Here is an 18,003-nt window from a genome sequence, read left to right on the forward strand (position 1 = left end):
TACTGCCAATGTTTGTCTATGGCAGGGGTTCGCAAACTTTTCCGACTAAGTACCACTACGTACCAAACCACATTTCCCAGGGACCACTTCCACTGTGTATACCAACCGCCCCCCCCCCCCGCCCCCAATACAATTTGCTGATTTAACCATGCAAAAGCAGCAGAAAGGCTAAATAACAATATAAGGCTACTAGCTGGTTCAAAACGGACACACACACACACACACACACACACACACACACACACACACACACACACACACCAACACCAACATTAGGCTGTGAAAAAGAGGACCCCCTTTGAAAATGTACACTACACTTACACAATTACTGCCAATGTTTGTCTATGGAGATGACATGCCTGTGTGCGTCATTTTACACTATTACTGCCAATGTTTGTCTATGGAGATGACATGCCTGTGTGCGTCATTTTACACTATTACTGCCAATGTTTGTCTATGGAGATGACATGCCTGTGTGCGTCATTTTACACTATTACTGCCAATGTTTGTCTATGGAGATGACATGCCTGTGTGCGTCATTTTACACTATTACTGCCAATGTTTGTCTATGGAGATGACATGCCTGTGTGCGTCATTTTACACTATTACTGCCAATGTTTGTCTATGGAGATGACATGCCTGTGTGCGTCATTTTACACTATTACTGCCAATGTTTGTCTATGGAGATGACATGCCTGTGTGCGTCATTTTACACTATTACTGCCAATGTTTGTCTATGGAGATGACATGCCTGTGTGCGTCATTTTACACTATTACTGCCAATGTTTGTCTATGGAGATGACATGCCTGTGTGCGTCATTTTACACTATTACTGCCAATGTTTGTCTATGGAGATGACATGCCTGTGTGCGTCATTTTACACTATTACTGCCAATGTTTGTCTATGGAGATGACATGCCTGTGTGCGTCATTTTACACTATTACTGCCAATGTTTGTCTATGGAGATGACATGCCTGTGTGCGTCATTTTAGACACCTGTCAGCAATAGGTGTGGCTGAAATCAGCCAAATCCACCAATAGAGTACCGCAGGGATGATGACGTATTTTTGTAGGCTTTATCCAGAAATCGCCGCCATTTGGTTCTTCAGTGGAAAAGTCTATGGGGTTTTAGAATGGGGATTTCACTTAAATGCAAAAATAAGGTCTGTGGTTAACAAAAGTTTATGGGAATGCGCATTTGGGTTCAGCATGATACTCTTCACAAACGTGAATAACTTTTATGCCTTTTGAAGTGTTTTATAAAAATCGCGTAAAAAAAACGCATTTACGTTCCAAAAGTCATAAAAGCTATTCACGTTTGTGAAGATTATCATGCAGAACCCAGATTCGCGTTTCCATAAACTTTTGTTAACCACAGACCTTATTTTATGCATTTAAGTGAAACCCCGATGTTAAATCCCATAGACTTTTCCACTGAAGAACCCGGAAGTATACTTCTGGACTCATTCCTGCAGCTCTCTATTAGAAGACATGTCCGCATACTCTTCTTGACCATGTAGTGTATATGTGGGTAAAGTGACTGAAGAAATTGTTTACAATAACTAATTACTTTAATTTGATAATGAATTTTTTCTTATTTTTTAAAATATCACCCGTGTGCATGCTTCTACTTTTGTCACTTTACAAAAAACATGAATTTCCCAGTTATTTATTTGGATTTACATTTATTTTCTTGAGACAATAACATGCCATAAATATAACAGTGTGACATCTGTTACAACATAACTATATGTATTCTACTCATTCATTCACATTTTTACAAATATAGTAAGAACAAAGTCAACATCACTATCACACTTGAGAGGTAAGAAGAGGAAGAAGGCCTCAAACCCCTGATATAATATGGTGCTTCTGTCCCTTTACCCATGAGTATTTTCCCATTTTGTTAATAATCTGTCATCGTCACATCTGTGGGAGATAAATGTCCCTCTCCACTGGGGAGGAGACCATGTTGCAGCTAGTATTTAAGTGCAAGTGCAGCACCTGATTGGGGCCCACTGATTTTAACCACAACATATTAATGGGATGGCAATCTGCTCACCATAGCTTACAACCAAGAAGATCAGGCAAGACAACAGGCTGAGAAGGTGTTGCTGCTACAAAGGCAACGGAAACCATTATTTTCAGGTGTCCTAGAGGTTTTGCAGTACCGTCTTGTTGAAGCCAGTATGCCGTCAAAATTAACAAAATGTAATGCAAATATGTGATCATACTGGAATGTGTCAGGGGAAGTAAACAACAAGGAATGAATAAAATCAGATGACGTAGGTAGACATTCAAAACACGGGCAGCTGAAGTTGCACTACACTGCACTGCACAGTACAGAGTCCGACAGGTGACACTGGAAACATTATTTTTTTAATGTGTGGCCACGACTGGGTAGTGTGTGTATGAGTTAAGAAATCATGGGCACGATATGGCTAAAGTATGTGCATGGCTTATAAAATAAAAAGGTTTTGACAGTAAAATTGCCACTATTTTCCGATAGTAGACATGAAATAGAGATTGAGAGATTGCAATTATTTCATATTGCTGCCATTCTCTGGTGGTCGAGATTAAGACAATTGCAATTCATATTTTTTTTATCGTTTACCTTGGATTCATAGCTGTAGCCACATGAGGACTAGGGCTGGGTATCGAGTTTCGATACTTACTTGGCACCGAAATGGAAACATCGATACTAAGGGGTATCGAAGCCTCCCTTGTCAATCGATACCAATTTTCGATACCAAAACAAAACAGCGTCATTGAGCCTATAAGCATGCGACATGCTTGCACGCCGCGCTCTAATACGGCTGGTGATTGGCTGTCATGTAGAGGCATGCAGGAAACGTTACGCCCACAGCCGGTGTGTTTGTTGTGACTGTGAGCCAGGCGTGCGGTGCGGATAGTATACAAGAAGTTAGCCACTCAAGCTACTCCTATCCTGGAGTACCATATGGCGAAGATGATGAAAAGCAGGAAAAGAAACAGAAACAACACGGACTGGTTTCCACAGACAAGAGAAATAATTGAGAGGTGGGTCAGCTCAGCTTACCGCAAGTTAGCGGTTATCAGATCCCTCAGTCTGACAAATCCATGCATCTGGCTGTGAGTTGTAGCATTAGATCGTTTAATTAATTGCCGCCGTAACGTTATGCGCAAGCGGGCATTGTGTATTTTTAGCAACTCGTTAACAAACGCTGATGTCATGATAGTTTGTTGAATGTAAATGCGATTCATTTATATTGATTGGCTAGTCAGTGAAGTTGAGCTGTCTCGTCAGATTTGACAAGAATGACGTTCTGTTGCAGCAGTGAGCACACTGATCTGCAACGCTAGTGTTAATGTTTAATTAATTAGTGTTAACGTTATATGCAAGCGGGCAGTTATCGCCCATGTATTTTTAGCAACTCGTTAACAAACGCTGATGTCATGATAGTTTGTTGAATATAAATGGGATTCACTTTGTGCCATTGGCTATATTGATAGGCTAGTCAATGCTCAACTAGTCTTCCATGCATGAAGTGGAGCCATCTCATCAGTTTTGGACAAGAATAGAGTTCTGTTGCATCAGTGAGCATTAAACCCTGATTTGCAACTCTCCGTTTTGCACTGAAAACTATTCCACTGATTTATTTGTTTTAGCTACATTTCTTTCCTTTGTAGTACTCCAATATTTTTTGTAGGGACGGCAATACGTTTAGAGAACTTAAAGTTATGTTAAATACAGTAGGTTTTATTTTTTTCTGCTGTAAAACTTAAGATGGGGGGAAAACTAAAGATTTGTAAAATAATTTCAATGTGTAATGCAGTTTTATTTTTGTTAAAATGGATTTTTCTAAAAATTGGTATCGAAAAAAGTATCGTTCAGGAACCGGTATCGAAATCCAAGTATCGAAACGGTATCGATATCGAAAAATTTTGAACGATACCCAGCCCTAATGAGGACACAGGCCAAAATCTCGGAATTCAAAAAATAATTTTTCCATGTCACCTGGCGGGCTCCGTAGCACTCGGGTTTGGATGGTTAGGAGAGGAAGTGAGAGGTAGCAGCTCAGTCTTCCAGGCTACGGAAGGAGTTCTGCATGTCCTCCAGCAGCTGGGCGAAGTCCGCTTTGATCTTGGCCTCGCCATCTTTAACCGGGTCCTAGAAAATCAATTAAAACATACAGGGAGATCAGGATAGACCCAGAGGGAACAAAGATGAACATGCCCATATAGAGGAGGGGGGATAGTACGTTACTACAGGATCACAGATATCAGTGGGTTTGGATAAGAGGTCTGTCAAATCAGTTAGTTGTCCATCTTGATTGATTGAAATATACAAGAGAAAAGTGATGAGCCCACTGATCTAGCCCAACATAGCATTGTACAAGCTTGTGTACCTTGAACTTCATGGAGCTGAGCTTGTACATGACCTCTCCCATGTGCTCCCTGATCATGGCCCAGGTAATTTTGTTGTCACTCTGAGCCGTGGTCTCCACTGCGTGCCGGGCCATATCATAGAAGGCAATTGTATTTGAGAGGATGCCAACAGTTTTGTAGAAGGGACAGAATCTATGTGTCAGGGCAGAAGAGTGTGTCAGGCTCAACAATGTGTTTAAGCACAATGTGCTTAAGCATATATATATATATATATATATATATATATATATATATATATATATATATATATATAGTAAAAACATTTGTCAAAACGTTTGTCAAAAACATTGTCAACACACTGTCTTTTAAGGAGAAACCAAATAAAAGCACTTTATTGAAAGAGTGTTTCTGAAATAATGGTTTCTATAAGATTACTATTGCCTAAAGTTTCAATTTGAACAGTTTGGATTTGGATAGAGAAGAATAAAAGCACCTATCCCAACACCATTTTCATTTATTCTATATGAATGTTAAAGCCAAGTTAATGAATCATGCTCAATAGTTCTGTAGTTCTACTGTGGCCCCTTTTAGCATCAACAACAGAAACACCCTGAAGATCATTTTCCAAAACGGACAGGTCTGACAGGGCCCTCTACTGGCTGGCCTCAGTAGTGTGGTGTGTGTGAATGGTAGGAATGTGTTTTCTGGATGGTGACGTTTGTTTTTACCTGTCATAGGGAGTGTAACCATTCTGCTGCAGGAAGTCATCCTTAAGGAGCTTAGCAACTTCTAAAGTAATCTTGTCAGTCTCAGCAAGAGATGCCTATGATGAAAACAAGAACATGAAAATTAGTGCTCATACATTTTCAAATTCTTTGACAAATCCATAAAAATGTGTTTGACAAAATGAATGGTTGTTTTTCTTTGGAACATGTATTTTACTAGGCATATCGCACGCTGCACGCTCCATTCCTAGGCTCGCCTCCTGTGCGGGCTCGCTCGCCCGCCCTGCAGCTCGGCCTTGCATGGCCTCGCCTGCTCTATTGGCATGCACATTTGCTCAACTTTGCAACACTGATGACATCACAATGATGTCAATGTCACAATGCCTATGAGATAATAAGTGCCTATGCCATCGTCATGATGATTTTGGTCAATAATGATGTCACTGAAGATGTCATAGATATTGTGACATCATCAGTGGGACAAAAACAAACAGTGCCCAGTTGAAACAAACAGTGCCCACTTGCTCCCTTTTATATTTCTAGGCTTGCCCGCTGCACGGCCTTGCTAGCTCTCGCCCGCCCTGCAGCTCGGGTGCTGCATGGCCTCGCCTGCCCTATTGGTGTGCGTAGGTTTGTGTTGCTCACAAGGGCGACAGCCCTTAAGTTTACATGCGCGGGTGTGTGTGTGTGTGCCCCCTTATGACATCACTTATGACATAATCAGACTTATGACACACAATGCCTCCTAGTTTGTTTGTGCCTCCTTATGACATCACTGATGACATCATCAGTGGGGGGGGGGTCCCCTTATGACATCACTGATGTGATGTCACCGCTGTGCTTGCTCTTATGACATCACTGATGATGTCATAACTTCACATCACTGGACACAGCTTTGGGAACCTGTCATCCTACAAGGTTAAATATTTTGGGGGCGGAGCAGGAGGCAATGTAGAAAAAATCCAATTCCAGTCCCTTTAACTTTAGCCAACTTGTCTTAACTCTTTGCTGTAACTGCTCCAGACTTTAATTAAACATGGTTGGTGTGGACGCGCCCTAATTCAGACCTGGGCAAATCACAGCCTGTGGGTTAGATTCAACCTGCAAAACAAATACTTTATAAATTGTAAGAACACTGTTTCCACCTGAGCGCTGAAATGACACAATAAATAGCTAGAACGACCGCACCACAGTTACTGTATATGCCTCCGCCAACGAGTGAGCAGTCGACATCCATGTCTGTCCAGACTGTGACGTTTGAGCCACATGTGAAGAAATTCCATCAAGGTGTTACTGAGATATTGAGTTAACAAGCTTGAAAATGGCATCCGTGAGGTCAGAGTGACATTGACCTTTGACCACCAAAATGTAATAATTTCATCCTTGACTCCAAGTGGACATTTGAACCAAATTCGAAGAAATTCCGTCAAGGCGTTCCTGAGATATCGCATTAAAGAGCTAGAGAATGGTGTTCGTGAGGTCACAGTGACCTTGAACTTTGATGACCAAAATCGAATCAGTTCATCCTTGAGTCCAAATGGACGTTTGAGGAAGATTTGATGAAATTCCGTCAAGGCGTGCCTGTAATATCGCGTTAATGAGCATGAAACAAGCGGTCATGAGGTCACAGTGACCTTGGACTTTGACCGCCAATATCTAATCAGTTCATCCTTGAGTCCAAGTGGACGTTTGAGGCAAATTCGAAGAAATTCCATCAAGGCGTTAGTGAGATATCGCGTTAACGAGCTTGAAAAAGGCATCCGTGAGGTCAGTGACCTTGACCTTTGACCAGCAAAATGTAATCAGTTAATCCTTGAGTCCAAGTCGACGTTTGAGCCAAATTGGAAGAAATTCCATCAAGGCATTCCTGAGATATCGTGTTAACAAGCGTGGAAATGGTGTTTGTGAGGTCACAGTGACCTTGAACTTTGACCCTCAAAATCTAATCAGTTCAACCTTAAGTCCAAGTCAAGGTTTGAGACAAATTGGGAGAAATTCCGTCAAGGCGTTCCTCAGATATCGCGTTAACGAGCTTGGAAATGGCGTTCTTGAGGTCACCGTGACCTTGAACTTTGGCCTTTGACCACCAAAATGTAATCAGTTCATCCTTCAGTCCTGTTATGACCCTGGAGGTCATATAGGTGACTTTATTCCATGTAGCCTACTGGGATCCTCTGTATTGTGTTTTCTTTCCTTCATCTGCATGCCTGAGAGCCTGGTGCAAGTGGTGCATGTCAGCTTGTGTGAATGGTGTTTGTGCTGTGTGACTGATTGGCAGTGCTCTAGGTGCAGGCTGGGGTTGGTTCGAGGAGTGAAGTCATTCTATGAGGCTGTTGCTGATGGTGGCTGATTCACTGCTGCTCTACAAATGTGGAAGACAGATAGTTTGGCAGCAGAGTGGAGGCGACAGGGGCTCCACTCTCACACTGGTCTGCTCACAACCCACACGTCAACTTTGTTTATATTTGGTTTTCTGGTTGGTGTCAAGGTTAAGTTAAGGTAATTGTAATGTCTGTCTTTATGTTAACTGTGTTAAGTGTACCATCACTAAGGATTTTTTTTTAATCAAAGTAAAGTATTATTTTGTACATTTGATCTTGGTTTCTGTGTGGACTTCCTTGTTGTGGCCTAAACCCTAGACTTGGTCGTAACAAGACAAGTGGATGTTTGCGGCAAATTTGATTAAATTCCGTCAAGGCGCTCCTCAGATCATGCATTAACAAACATCAGATCATGCATTAACAAACATCAGATCATGCATTAACAAACATCAGATCATGCGTTAACAAACATCAGATCATGCATTAACAAACATCAGATCATGCATTAACAAACATCAGATCATGCATTAACAAACATCAGATCATGCATTAACAAACATCAGATCATGCATTAACAAACATCAGATCATGCATTAACAAACATCAGATCATGCATTAACAAACATCAGATCATGCATTAACAAACATCAGATCATGCATTAACAAACATCAGATCATGCATTAACAAACATCAGATCATGCATTAACAAACATCAGATCATGCATTAACAAACATCAGATCATGCATTAACAAACATCAGATCATGCATTAACAAACATCGGACGGACGTATGTACGGACAACCCAAAACCATAATGCCTCGGGCCTGGCTATTGCCGGCGGAGGCATACACAAGACACTTTTATACACAACTCTAATGGGGAATTTGATATCATGACTGCTAGAGTTGGGTCAGAGCTTTTGATACGAGGCTTGATCTCACAAAAATCTCACAATGATGTAGTTTTGTGTGGAAATAGCTTAATAATGATTTTGTTTTCTAAAACACAATGAAAACAGTTGATATCACAGCCAGTTCAGAGCAGGTGCATCAAGGGGGTTGCCACTTCATGCGTCCAGTGCTTATTTGAAAACATGCACATCTGATGTTTGCAGTGTGATTCTATCACAATATGTGACAACTAAAGACATTTCAAGTGCTTCTGAAGAAGACGGTGTCGAAACATATTGGTGAAATACTCCAATTAAATAGTTTTTAGGTGCAAGAGAGAAGTGTGCGGTCTTCATTCTTCTTTTTGCAAGATATACAAACTGTTGACCTGCACCTTTTTGGGTGTGCTCTTTACTTTTTCTTTTCTCACAGTACAGGGTTTGTAATTGTATTGCATAAACAGAGTAAAAGAGACCTGCCTTTTGGATTATGAGCTAAGAAATTTGGACCGGTCTGTAGCACTCAAGTACCAGCCAGCTCATAATCATATGTACACGTGAATTTGTGAAAGGTTTAAGACTTGAGGTAAATGTCTGTTTTGATTAATCAAAGGATTGATTAATAACATACAGTACATCATTACAATTTATGCCATTCGATGACCGATTTCAGAAGCATGTGAAATGTTGATCCCCTAACAGTCTTATTTAGCTATACCTTGCCAACAAGCTGCACGATTTCAGCCAGGTCCTCCTCCTCCTGCAGAATCTCCTTGGCTTTTGTGCGGAGAGGCACAAACTCTGGGAAGTGCTTGTCATAGTATTCATCCAGAGCACGCGTGTACTTGCTGTAGCTGATAAGCCAGTTCACCGAAGGGAAGTGCTTTCTCTGAGCCAGCTTCTTGTCCAACCCCCAAAACACCTCAAAAGGAGACAATAAAAATATGCACACTCAGAATGGCAGACAATGAAAATAAAGTGTGTGAGGTCAAATGTTAGTCAAATGTCTGAAAAGCCAGTACTTAGGACTTACCTGAACAATACCCAATGTGGCTGAAGTGACAGGATCTGAGAAGTCTCCACCAGGAGGCGACACACTGAAAGGAGTTAACAGTATTGAAGGGCAAGTCCACCATATAACACGTTAACACTGTTGAAAACAGCTATTGGCGATGCACCTTCCATTCCTGGGTTCATTTTAGTAATCTCTCGACTGACACACTTTCGACATGCATCGGAAATCTGTCGGCAAGCTCCGTGGGAAGCCGAATAGCAGAGCTCGTAGGGGGCGGGCTCGCATGATGCGCTTACCAATCAAAATGGAGTGGACATGACCGACAGTCAACCGGTGTGTAGTAAAACTCTCCATTTTCAGCATGTAGCAACGAGCTAGTATTGTTGTTTCACAACGGCAGAGTCATTTGAGCAGCTCGGTCTGACCACGTGAGACTAGGTCAGAGCCAATGGCAGAGCTTGCAGGGAGCGGAAAGGGATTTTCTTTGGCTGCAGACGGAGCGGAAATCTCTGGCGGAGCCCCTTGAGTTCGAGTTATTCAGGCATTCAAAAGAGCCTGCCCCCCCCAGACATTAGAGAAAACAATATACTTTTTTTTTTAACCATTGGGTCCCCAGATTGGTTGTTTAGTGATGTATTTTCTGCATTCCCGTGGATAACTGGCCAAACATGAACATGTCATCACATTGAGATATTTCCAGCGGAGCTACAATGGAAACTAATTTCAACTGTAAACGGTAAACGTCAGGTTTTAGCCAGTATCGATCAGAAACACTTATTCAATAAAGACACGGGGAGGAATTCACAACACAAAGTGACACAGAGAGCAATTTCTCCACCATCAGTCGTCTCAACAGTCCATCATGCAACACAGCCACAAGACTTCTGCTTTGTCAGCTGCCAACGACAGCATCACTTCTGCTCTACTTCTCTCTTACACGTCAAACCTGCAGTGAAGTGAGCTTGATATTGGATACTGGTTACAGATTATTGATGGCGGAAAAACAAATATCCAATATCAAGCTATGTTACAGTAAGACGAGGGAGGGTGAGGGATAGTGAGATATATTGAAAAAGTCAAAAACACAAAATAACATCACATACTGATGGTTGACAGTATTTACAGTAAGAGTATCTGAGGGTGGAATTTTCCTTTAAGCCATTCACCTATTAGAACAATTCCATTTTGGTTGGAGAAAACAAAAAACAAACAACAAAAACACTTTGTCTTAATGAACATAGTTCTCGTCTCGGTGCTTTCAACTCACGCTCCTACGATGCTGACGCTGCCTTCTCTCTCTGGATTTCCCAGGCACTTCACACGGCCAGCGCGCTCATAGAAGGAGGCCAGCCGGGCGCCCAGGTAGGCAGGGTAGCCACTGTCTGAAGACAACAGTATGCAGAATTGTAAGTGACTCACAATGCCTTATCTACTGTTAGAATTGCAAACAGTCTAATTCCTCAGACACATGAGCTCACCAGCAGGCATTTCAGCCAATCTTCCGGAGATTTCTCTCAGAGCTTCGGCCCATCGGGAGGTGGAGTCAGCCATCATGCTCACATTGTAACCCATGTCCCGGAAGTATTCAGACAGTGTGATTCCTGCAGAGGCCATTTTAACCAAGTGAGCAGTACACACAAAGAAAGAGCTGCCTTTTACAGAAATGCCCTTTGACAGAAGTGCTAAAAGATACACAAATAAATAAATGGATGATGAACTAAATAACAAAACTAAGTGGAATATGGCAAGGAAGGAATTAAGAAAGAAAGAAAGAAAGAAAGAAAGAAAGAAAGAAAGAAAGAAAGAAAGAAAGAAAGAAAGAAAGAAAAGGCTGTTTCCTTTCATGTGAATTGTTTGTTACCCGTGTAAATGGAAGCCTCTCTAGCAGCTACAGGCATGTTGGAAGTGTTAGCAACTAGCGCTGTTCTCTTCATGATGCTCTCAGTCTTGCCATCTACCTCCATAGTAAGCTGTTGGGCACAGAGGTATAACATTATACAAAGTGGACACTGATGCTTTATTACTTTTTCTTTTCTTAAACCAAAACAACAAATACATCAAATCATTCATTCATTCACTTCACTACCTACAGTATTACTATTCACTACCTGTTTATTCCTTTTCAAGGCAATGAGTATACATAGGACAGAAACATAAAATCATAGTTGTGTTAAATCAAAAATGTTTGCATTCTTTCACAAACCTCTGGGAAGTCTCTTAACACTTCAGACATTTCATTTCCACGCTCTCCACAGCCCACGTAGATGATGACGTCACTGTTTGAGTATTTGGACAAGGACTGCGAGATCACCGTCTTTCCACACCCGAAGGCGCCTGGAATAGCAGTGGTGCCGCCCTGCACACAACTACAGAGCAGAGAAGTCATATAGTCTCCAAGGCAGTTCCACTGATTTCTGCCATTCATTTGTGGCATACAGAATTCACTACACGACATACTCTCTCTGTGTTTACACACACTGACTCGAGCAGTCCAAGCGATTATCCAATCAGCATATAAGAAGGAGTAAAAGAAGTTAAAGTAAACGCTGGAGGTGCTTAACTCAAACCGCCACAGTGAGGTGCTAAAGCTTGACAAATAGGAAACCATAAGAAATTGTCAATAAATAAAAACACACACACACACACACAGGAGCAAAAGGAGAGAGGGCTACTCACGGGAAGAGGGCGTCCAGAACTCTCTGGCCAGTAAGCAGAGGATGATTGGCCGGTAGCTTCTCTGTGACCGGGCGGACTTGTCGTACCGGCCATACCTGCAGCATGGTGAACTTCTCCTTCACTCCTTCAAATTCTAGCTCCAGCACCACATCCTGAACACCAAGAGGTCAGAGAATCACCATCTCATAGGAATCCTGCTCAAACAAAAAAGACAATTCTTTGTTGAGAGTCACTCACAGACACGTCGTAGTTTCCAGGCGGGGCCACGTAGGTGACAGTGCCTCTGTTGCGAGGTGGAAGCATCAGCTTGTGCTTGATCAAGGAGTTCTCAAACACCGTGCCATAGATATCACCACCCGTTATGTGGCTGCCAGCCTGCAGAGGGGATCACATGCCATGTGTAAGACTTATCGGAAGCGTACGGATTGAGTTTGCATTCAAGTACGTACAGTACATGCCACACACTAAATGCACTTTTCTTACTCTAAGACTCTGGCCAGGAGAAAATTCCCATTTGATGTCTCTGTTGAGGGCACCAATGTTTACTCCTCTGGGGATGTATATACTTTGAGTGAGGTCGTTGATGTCTTTCAGCGGACGCTGGATTCCGTCAAAGATGGACCCCATGATTCCTGGACCCAACTCAACAGAGAGGGGTTTCCCTGTCCGAAGAACAGGGTCACCGACGGACACGCCGGCTGTGGCACATAGTTAGGGAAAACAAGACCAAACAACACCACACACCACACCACACCACACCAGACAAGTCTGATATCACAGCTTATACTCTCCATTATCTGGATTCTACTTTGGACAAACGTTGTTGAAATATCCAAGATCACATTCAGGATATGTGAATTTTGTTTTAGGGTAGATGATGAGACAATTGGTTATATGTGAAACTCGAGAGGACGTAGAGATGCACAGATCAATTTTTTTTCAGTTCCGATACCTGAATTTGGATATCTGCCGATACTGATTCCGATACCAGACCTCACGGCAACTCTCCAAAGGAGCGGCAGCCTCCATCTTTACATAGTAGCTGGCTCCTCTACTGTGACATCATTTAGTATTTGGTTTGGTAAACAATTATCTCATAGCATTAGTTACCTGGTTCATAATATTCCTCAATATTAAATTCAACAATAGGTCAGTAAGCTCAGTAGACATTTCCAAAACAATTGATCCACCAAAAATTATTAAAATAATATTTCAATAAACCAACAATTAAACCCCCTGCCACTTTACCACATTTGGTAAAGTGGATTGTTGGTAAGGACATGTTGAGTTAGCTAACTGCTAACTTTACTAGCTCACTACAACTACTACTTACAAGCACTGTTTCATGTTGTGTTACGGTGGGTTTAATGTCCAGCGCAAGCTATGAATGGAATCTAGATCAGAATGTGGATCGGCGACTTGACTCTGATTTCCGATATGTGAATTACATCAGTATCGGCGGCACCCAATACCGATATCCCATGTCTAAGAGGAGGTAACAGCGTAGCAAAAAGGATACAAGTCTCTTCGTAGACCTGGATAGTTGCCATGTCTCCCTCTAGACGAATGATTTCTCCCACCAGCTCACTGTGTCCCACACGAACCAGCTCATACATGGCTGCTCCTGCCATTGCAGTGGCTGTCACCACTGTGGATGGGATAGGTTTGAACAGGAATAAACCAAAAGAACAAACATTTCAAAAAGGGAAGCTCTGAAAATCTTTGCTAATACAGCAGGGGCTTACGTCTACATTTTTAAGTGATTTTTACGTCGACCTATATGATGCGGTGAGATTTTAGCTGTTAGTGTATTTCCCCAGGAGGAGAAGACATTTTAAACTTCTGTGCAATCACTGTTTGACTCTGATAAAGATGCTGACTGATTAAATTTAGTCTGGGGCCCAAAACCTCATTCTGTGTCGTCCGGCTATGGGCGGAACACACCACCATCCACCGGGAACCAAAGTGCAGGAAACAATTCCACTCCATCCTTGTGTTCTGTTCAGAAAACATGTGTGACGCGAGTATAGCTACCGAAAAAACAAACAAACAACTAAAACCAAATAATGGCATCGCCGCCTGACACACACGGTCAAAACTGTAAAATGGGGGAACAAAAACACTGTGGCACACAAAGCAGAACAACCAACGGAACACGGAGCAGGTCTTCCTGCCTGTAGTAGAGCCTGGTGACTGGTGAGTCACGTGAGGTTAGATTCAATCAGATCCTAGCAGAGTGCTGAGCTCTGTGGAACCGTCTTCCTCAAATAAAACTCATACCAAACACGACTACATGTTACCTATACAAAATGTACTATGTAACTTAAGGAACGGCATATCCTTGCTTTAATCCAAACCTGGTCCAGACACTCCATGTACATATCCAAACTCGCTTTCTCGCTCCTCGTCCTGGATCTTAGGAAGTTTATAGGTATCCATTTTCAAAGTAAGGCTCCTGCAAATTGCATTGGTATGGATTAGAAAGGGATGATGGACAGCTGATGTAAATTAAATACACTCAAAAGACAAAATAAATTAATCTGTTATGATGTGTCATCACTTGAAAACGCCTAACCAGTTAGCCAGCCAGCCTGCAGAGCAAAGTGCTAAATGTGGGTCTATCTGGGTACAGGTACTGTCTAGTTTATTCACCACATATTATGAGATGAACGTTTATACATATTGCAACCTGTTACAGAGAATAAAATAAACAGGATACCGTTGGTCAAATGAATGGGCAGGCTCAAAGAGCTAGCTAGTCAAATAACTACTCTGCTGGCTGCTAACGTAAACATTTAAAGTATGTTGGTCGCTATTAACACGGACTAAATGAGGCAAATGCTATTCATTGATCAACTATGTTAGGTTGGTAGTAAGAACAGTTTGTTACTACACACAGCAGCAAAGCTGATTTGTGCGTGTCAGGTGACTAAGCTAATGCTAGCTAGCTATCCTTAACATCCTAATGCTAAATTCCCCTTTTACTCACAAACTATTTGGTTGATGAAAGGGGGGAAATACCAAACCGCGAGAAATATAAAATCCCAAATGATATGTGTAATATAAACATGATACCTTTGTTGATATGCAGAGGTCCAGGTTTGTTGTCAGTGACCGAGCAGACTGATCCAGGCTGAAGAGAGGAGGAGCTTCACAGCTAATCACCTGCCAGGCACGCGCACAGGACTGTCACGGGCAGAAACTCTTCCATTGTGGATCAACAGACTGACACACTTACGACGCTCATGCATGCACTACATGCATGGCTCTATTATATTATCTGATATTATCATTATATTATTATTATATTAGACTACATGCACTACTGTCCAATATTATCCAGCTCCAGCCGGGGCCAGTACAGAGCACGCCCGTACAGAGCACGCCCCCTAAGTACAGAGCACGCCCACAGTCGAATCCTTCTATCCAAAGACCACCTCAAACAAACAACAGTCCAAAGCGCTCCTTCCCAAACAAGAAAATCTTACATAATAATTTAAATTTGACATAAGCTATTCGCAAAGCGATCTAGATGGATAAATAGTACTACAGGTGAGAGGAAAATGTAGCCTATGTTTGAACTTATAGGGTGAGGTGTTCCTTTTTTTGAAACACAGCTTTTACATTTCTACATGGTATATCATATTATTACATCTTTATTATCACACTATTACCCCTATTATCATGTTGTTACTAAGCTGTAATGTAAAGTGCTACCAGTAGTTCCTTGACAGTCTATTTGTATACTGCTTGTGTTTTTGCCATGTAGGCTAATGCTGAATGCTGACAGTTAATAAATGTGAAATGAAACACTGGGGGAAACAGGGAGAAGGATACTGCCTCCACAGAGAAGCCAGTGACACACAGAGATTTCAATATCACTTTTAGAACAGGCAGCGCTCTCCTTAAACACTGATGAGAATAGTTCCCTGTGCAATCAAATCATGAAAACCTGGCTCACTCATTGGTCTCAGAACTTTAGAGACTTTTTTTTATTGGTCATGGGCCGACTATTCCACTGGCTAGAGTATGATGGGAGCTTATGATGGGAGATGGGAGCTTACTTATTTGTTAGTGTGTTTACCTCTGCTTGTTTAAAGGTAATATAAGAACATGTGGATAAATATATAGCTAGCACAATATAATCCTGTTCATTGTTTGTAGGTATTCTTCTGTACATATTTTCACATGAGTCACTCAGGGGCTTTTAGGGAACTTAATTTTTCAGCCTTCATTCATATTAAACCTCAATGCCTCATTTAACAAAGGCAGCTGCCTACTTTTCCTCCTCACCATTTTCCTATGACAGGTACATTTGATTAAAATGCCATGGGTGTATGCTACATGTCATAGCTCCCCACTTTTGCTCTTACACCCTTCCTGAAATTATCAATACTGTGACCTTTGAGCCTTACTGTCAAATGCTCTCTGTAATGAAGCAGCATTCAAGGATGAAATAATCTTAAAGCCATTTAGGACAGAAACAGAACATTTTATTGAAATATTGTACTTCATCATAGGGTGGCTCTTCTCCCTGAAGATCTGCACCAGGAGGACCTTGGTCTCCACGTTGAGCATGATACCTGCTCACACACAAACAGAATTAACTAAGGATGTGTGATTGCCAGTGAATGTGTACATTTTGAACAGCATTGTATTTATGGTAGATGGCCAGCCTCTTATAGTGCTTTTATCCAAAGTGCTTTACAAGGAGTAGGTATTCACCCATTCACACAAACATTCATACATCGATGGCAGCAAGCTACCACGCAGGGTGCTGGCATACCATTCGGAGCAATTTGGGGTTCAGTATCTTGCCCAAGGACACTTCAACATGTGGACTGGAGAAGGCGGGGATCGAACCACCGGCCTCTTTTATCCAAAGGGATTAGTGGACAACCCGCTCTACCTCCTGAGAAACAGCTCCACATTATGTCTGTCAGTGGACCATCACGATAAGAGCAGGCATAATAATGTGTTAATTCCACTACAGGAGAGACTTGATGTTCTCTGAAATTAGGTGGGGAAAAATGTACGCATATATCGGGATCGGCAATCAACCAAAACAGCTGGAAAATATCTGCATATTGGATATAGTAAAAAATAATCCAATATTGTGCATCCCTTTTCAGGCTGGTTTAAAAAAAGGGGAAAAAATACACAAATGCATTCTGCTATAAAGTGACCGATTAATAATAATAATAATAATAATACATCAGATTTATATAGCGCTTTTCCAAATGCTCAAAGACGCTTCACAATACAAAACAATATAATACCATAACTTAATACAATTAATACAATTCTCTATAGTCCCTGACTTATCCAGATACTTTATCAAAATCCCCTAACTTTCCCTGCCTGGAATATCCTTCTCTACATTCCATGATACTGTAATCCACAACCGGAGGGACCCTCATAAAGCAACACACACCAGTTCTCCTTATCTGCTCCAGGACTAATGGACATGCCTAATTCACTTGTACATATAGGCACTTAGCATTTTTATTATTTTGTTCTGTTGTTTTTGTTTCTGTTATTGCATTATTTTGTTCAAATTCTAAACACCATTGGTCAGTATTGATAGCATTTCACATTTATGGAGAGCATTGATGCACAGACTGGCTATTAGCTGTATCAATGGGAATGGGTTCTACTATTTTGTCTAATTGTTTCAATACAATTTGTATACATAATGTAGGTCGTTTGTTTCAACCAGTTTGATGGTAACTCATTCTTACAACTCTACACTCAATCTGGGTGAAAGTGTATGTACAATTTTTTTTTTTTTTTTTTAACCATCAACAGTTATGGTAAAACTCATATTCAGGTAGCCGCCATCTTGGAAATATGCAAATTAGGGGTCCACACACATCTTCCCTAGTAAAGATAAGCATTCCAACACCTTTCTAATGGTCAAAAAACATAAGATAGATACAAAGTCTGTATTTCTAGCTCATCTCTTTCAAAGGTTATAACCAAAAGCTTTTTCGGACAGGGGTCATA

General features: G+C 41.5%; 1 protein-coding gene across 1 annotated transcript; it reads right to left on the reverse strand.

Annotated features, from left to right (window-relative positions):
• Positions 1–1,678: 1,678 nt before the first annotated feature.
• Positions 1,679–15,165, reverse strand: LOC310789300 (V-type proton ATPase catalytic subunit A). The gene is made up of 15 exons (XM_083650912.1): positions 15,073–15,165; positions 14,355–14,452; positions 13,517–13,645; positions 12,481–12,695; positions 12,235–12,372; positions 11,998–12,149; positions 11,525–11,687; positions 11,183–11,291; positions 10,800–10,922; positions 10,589–10,703; positions 9,340–9,403; positions 9,025–9,228; positions 5,098–5,192; positions 4,390–4,561; positions 1,679–4,151 (listed from the first exon to the last, which is right to left on the reverse strand). The coding sequence occupies exons 2-15, from the start codon at positions 14,434–14,436 to the stop codon at positions 4,059–4,061; spliced, it is 1,854 nt and encodes a 617-aa protein (XP_083507038.1). The 5' UTR covers positions 14,437–14,452; positions 15,073–15,165; the 3' UTR covers positions 1,679–4,058.
• Positions 15,166–18,003: the final 2,838 nt, after the last annotated feature.

Source organism: Poromitra crassiceps, assembly GCF_964638095.1.
Source record: "Poromitra crassiceps genome assembly, chromosome: 1".
In the NCBI taxonomy this organism is placed as follows: Eukaryota; Metazoa; Chordata; class Actinopteri; order Beryciformes; family Melamphaidae; genus Poromitra; species Poromitra crassiceps.

Coding starts and splice junctions, on each gene's coding strand:
- LOC310789300 (XM_083650912.1), bottom strand. CDS start 14,436: ATGGATACCTATAAACTTCCTAAGATCCAGGACGAGGAGCGAGAAAGC. Junction 10,923..11,182: donor AGAGGCTTCCATTTACACGG/GTAACAAACAAT, acceptor TGGCCTCTGCAG/GAATCACACTGTCTGAATAC. Junction 10,704..10,799: donor ATTGGCTGAAATGCCTGCTG/GTGAGCTCATGT, acceptor TGTTGTCTTCAG/ACAGTGGCTACCCTGCCTAC.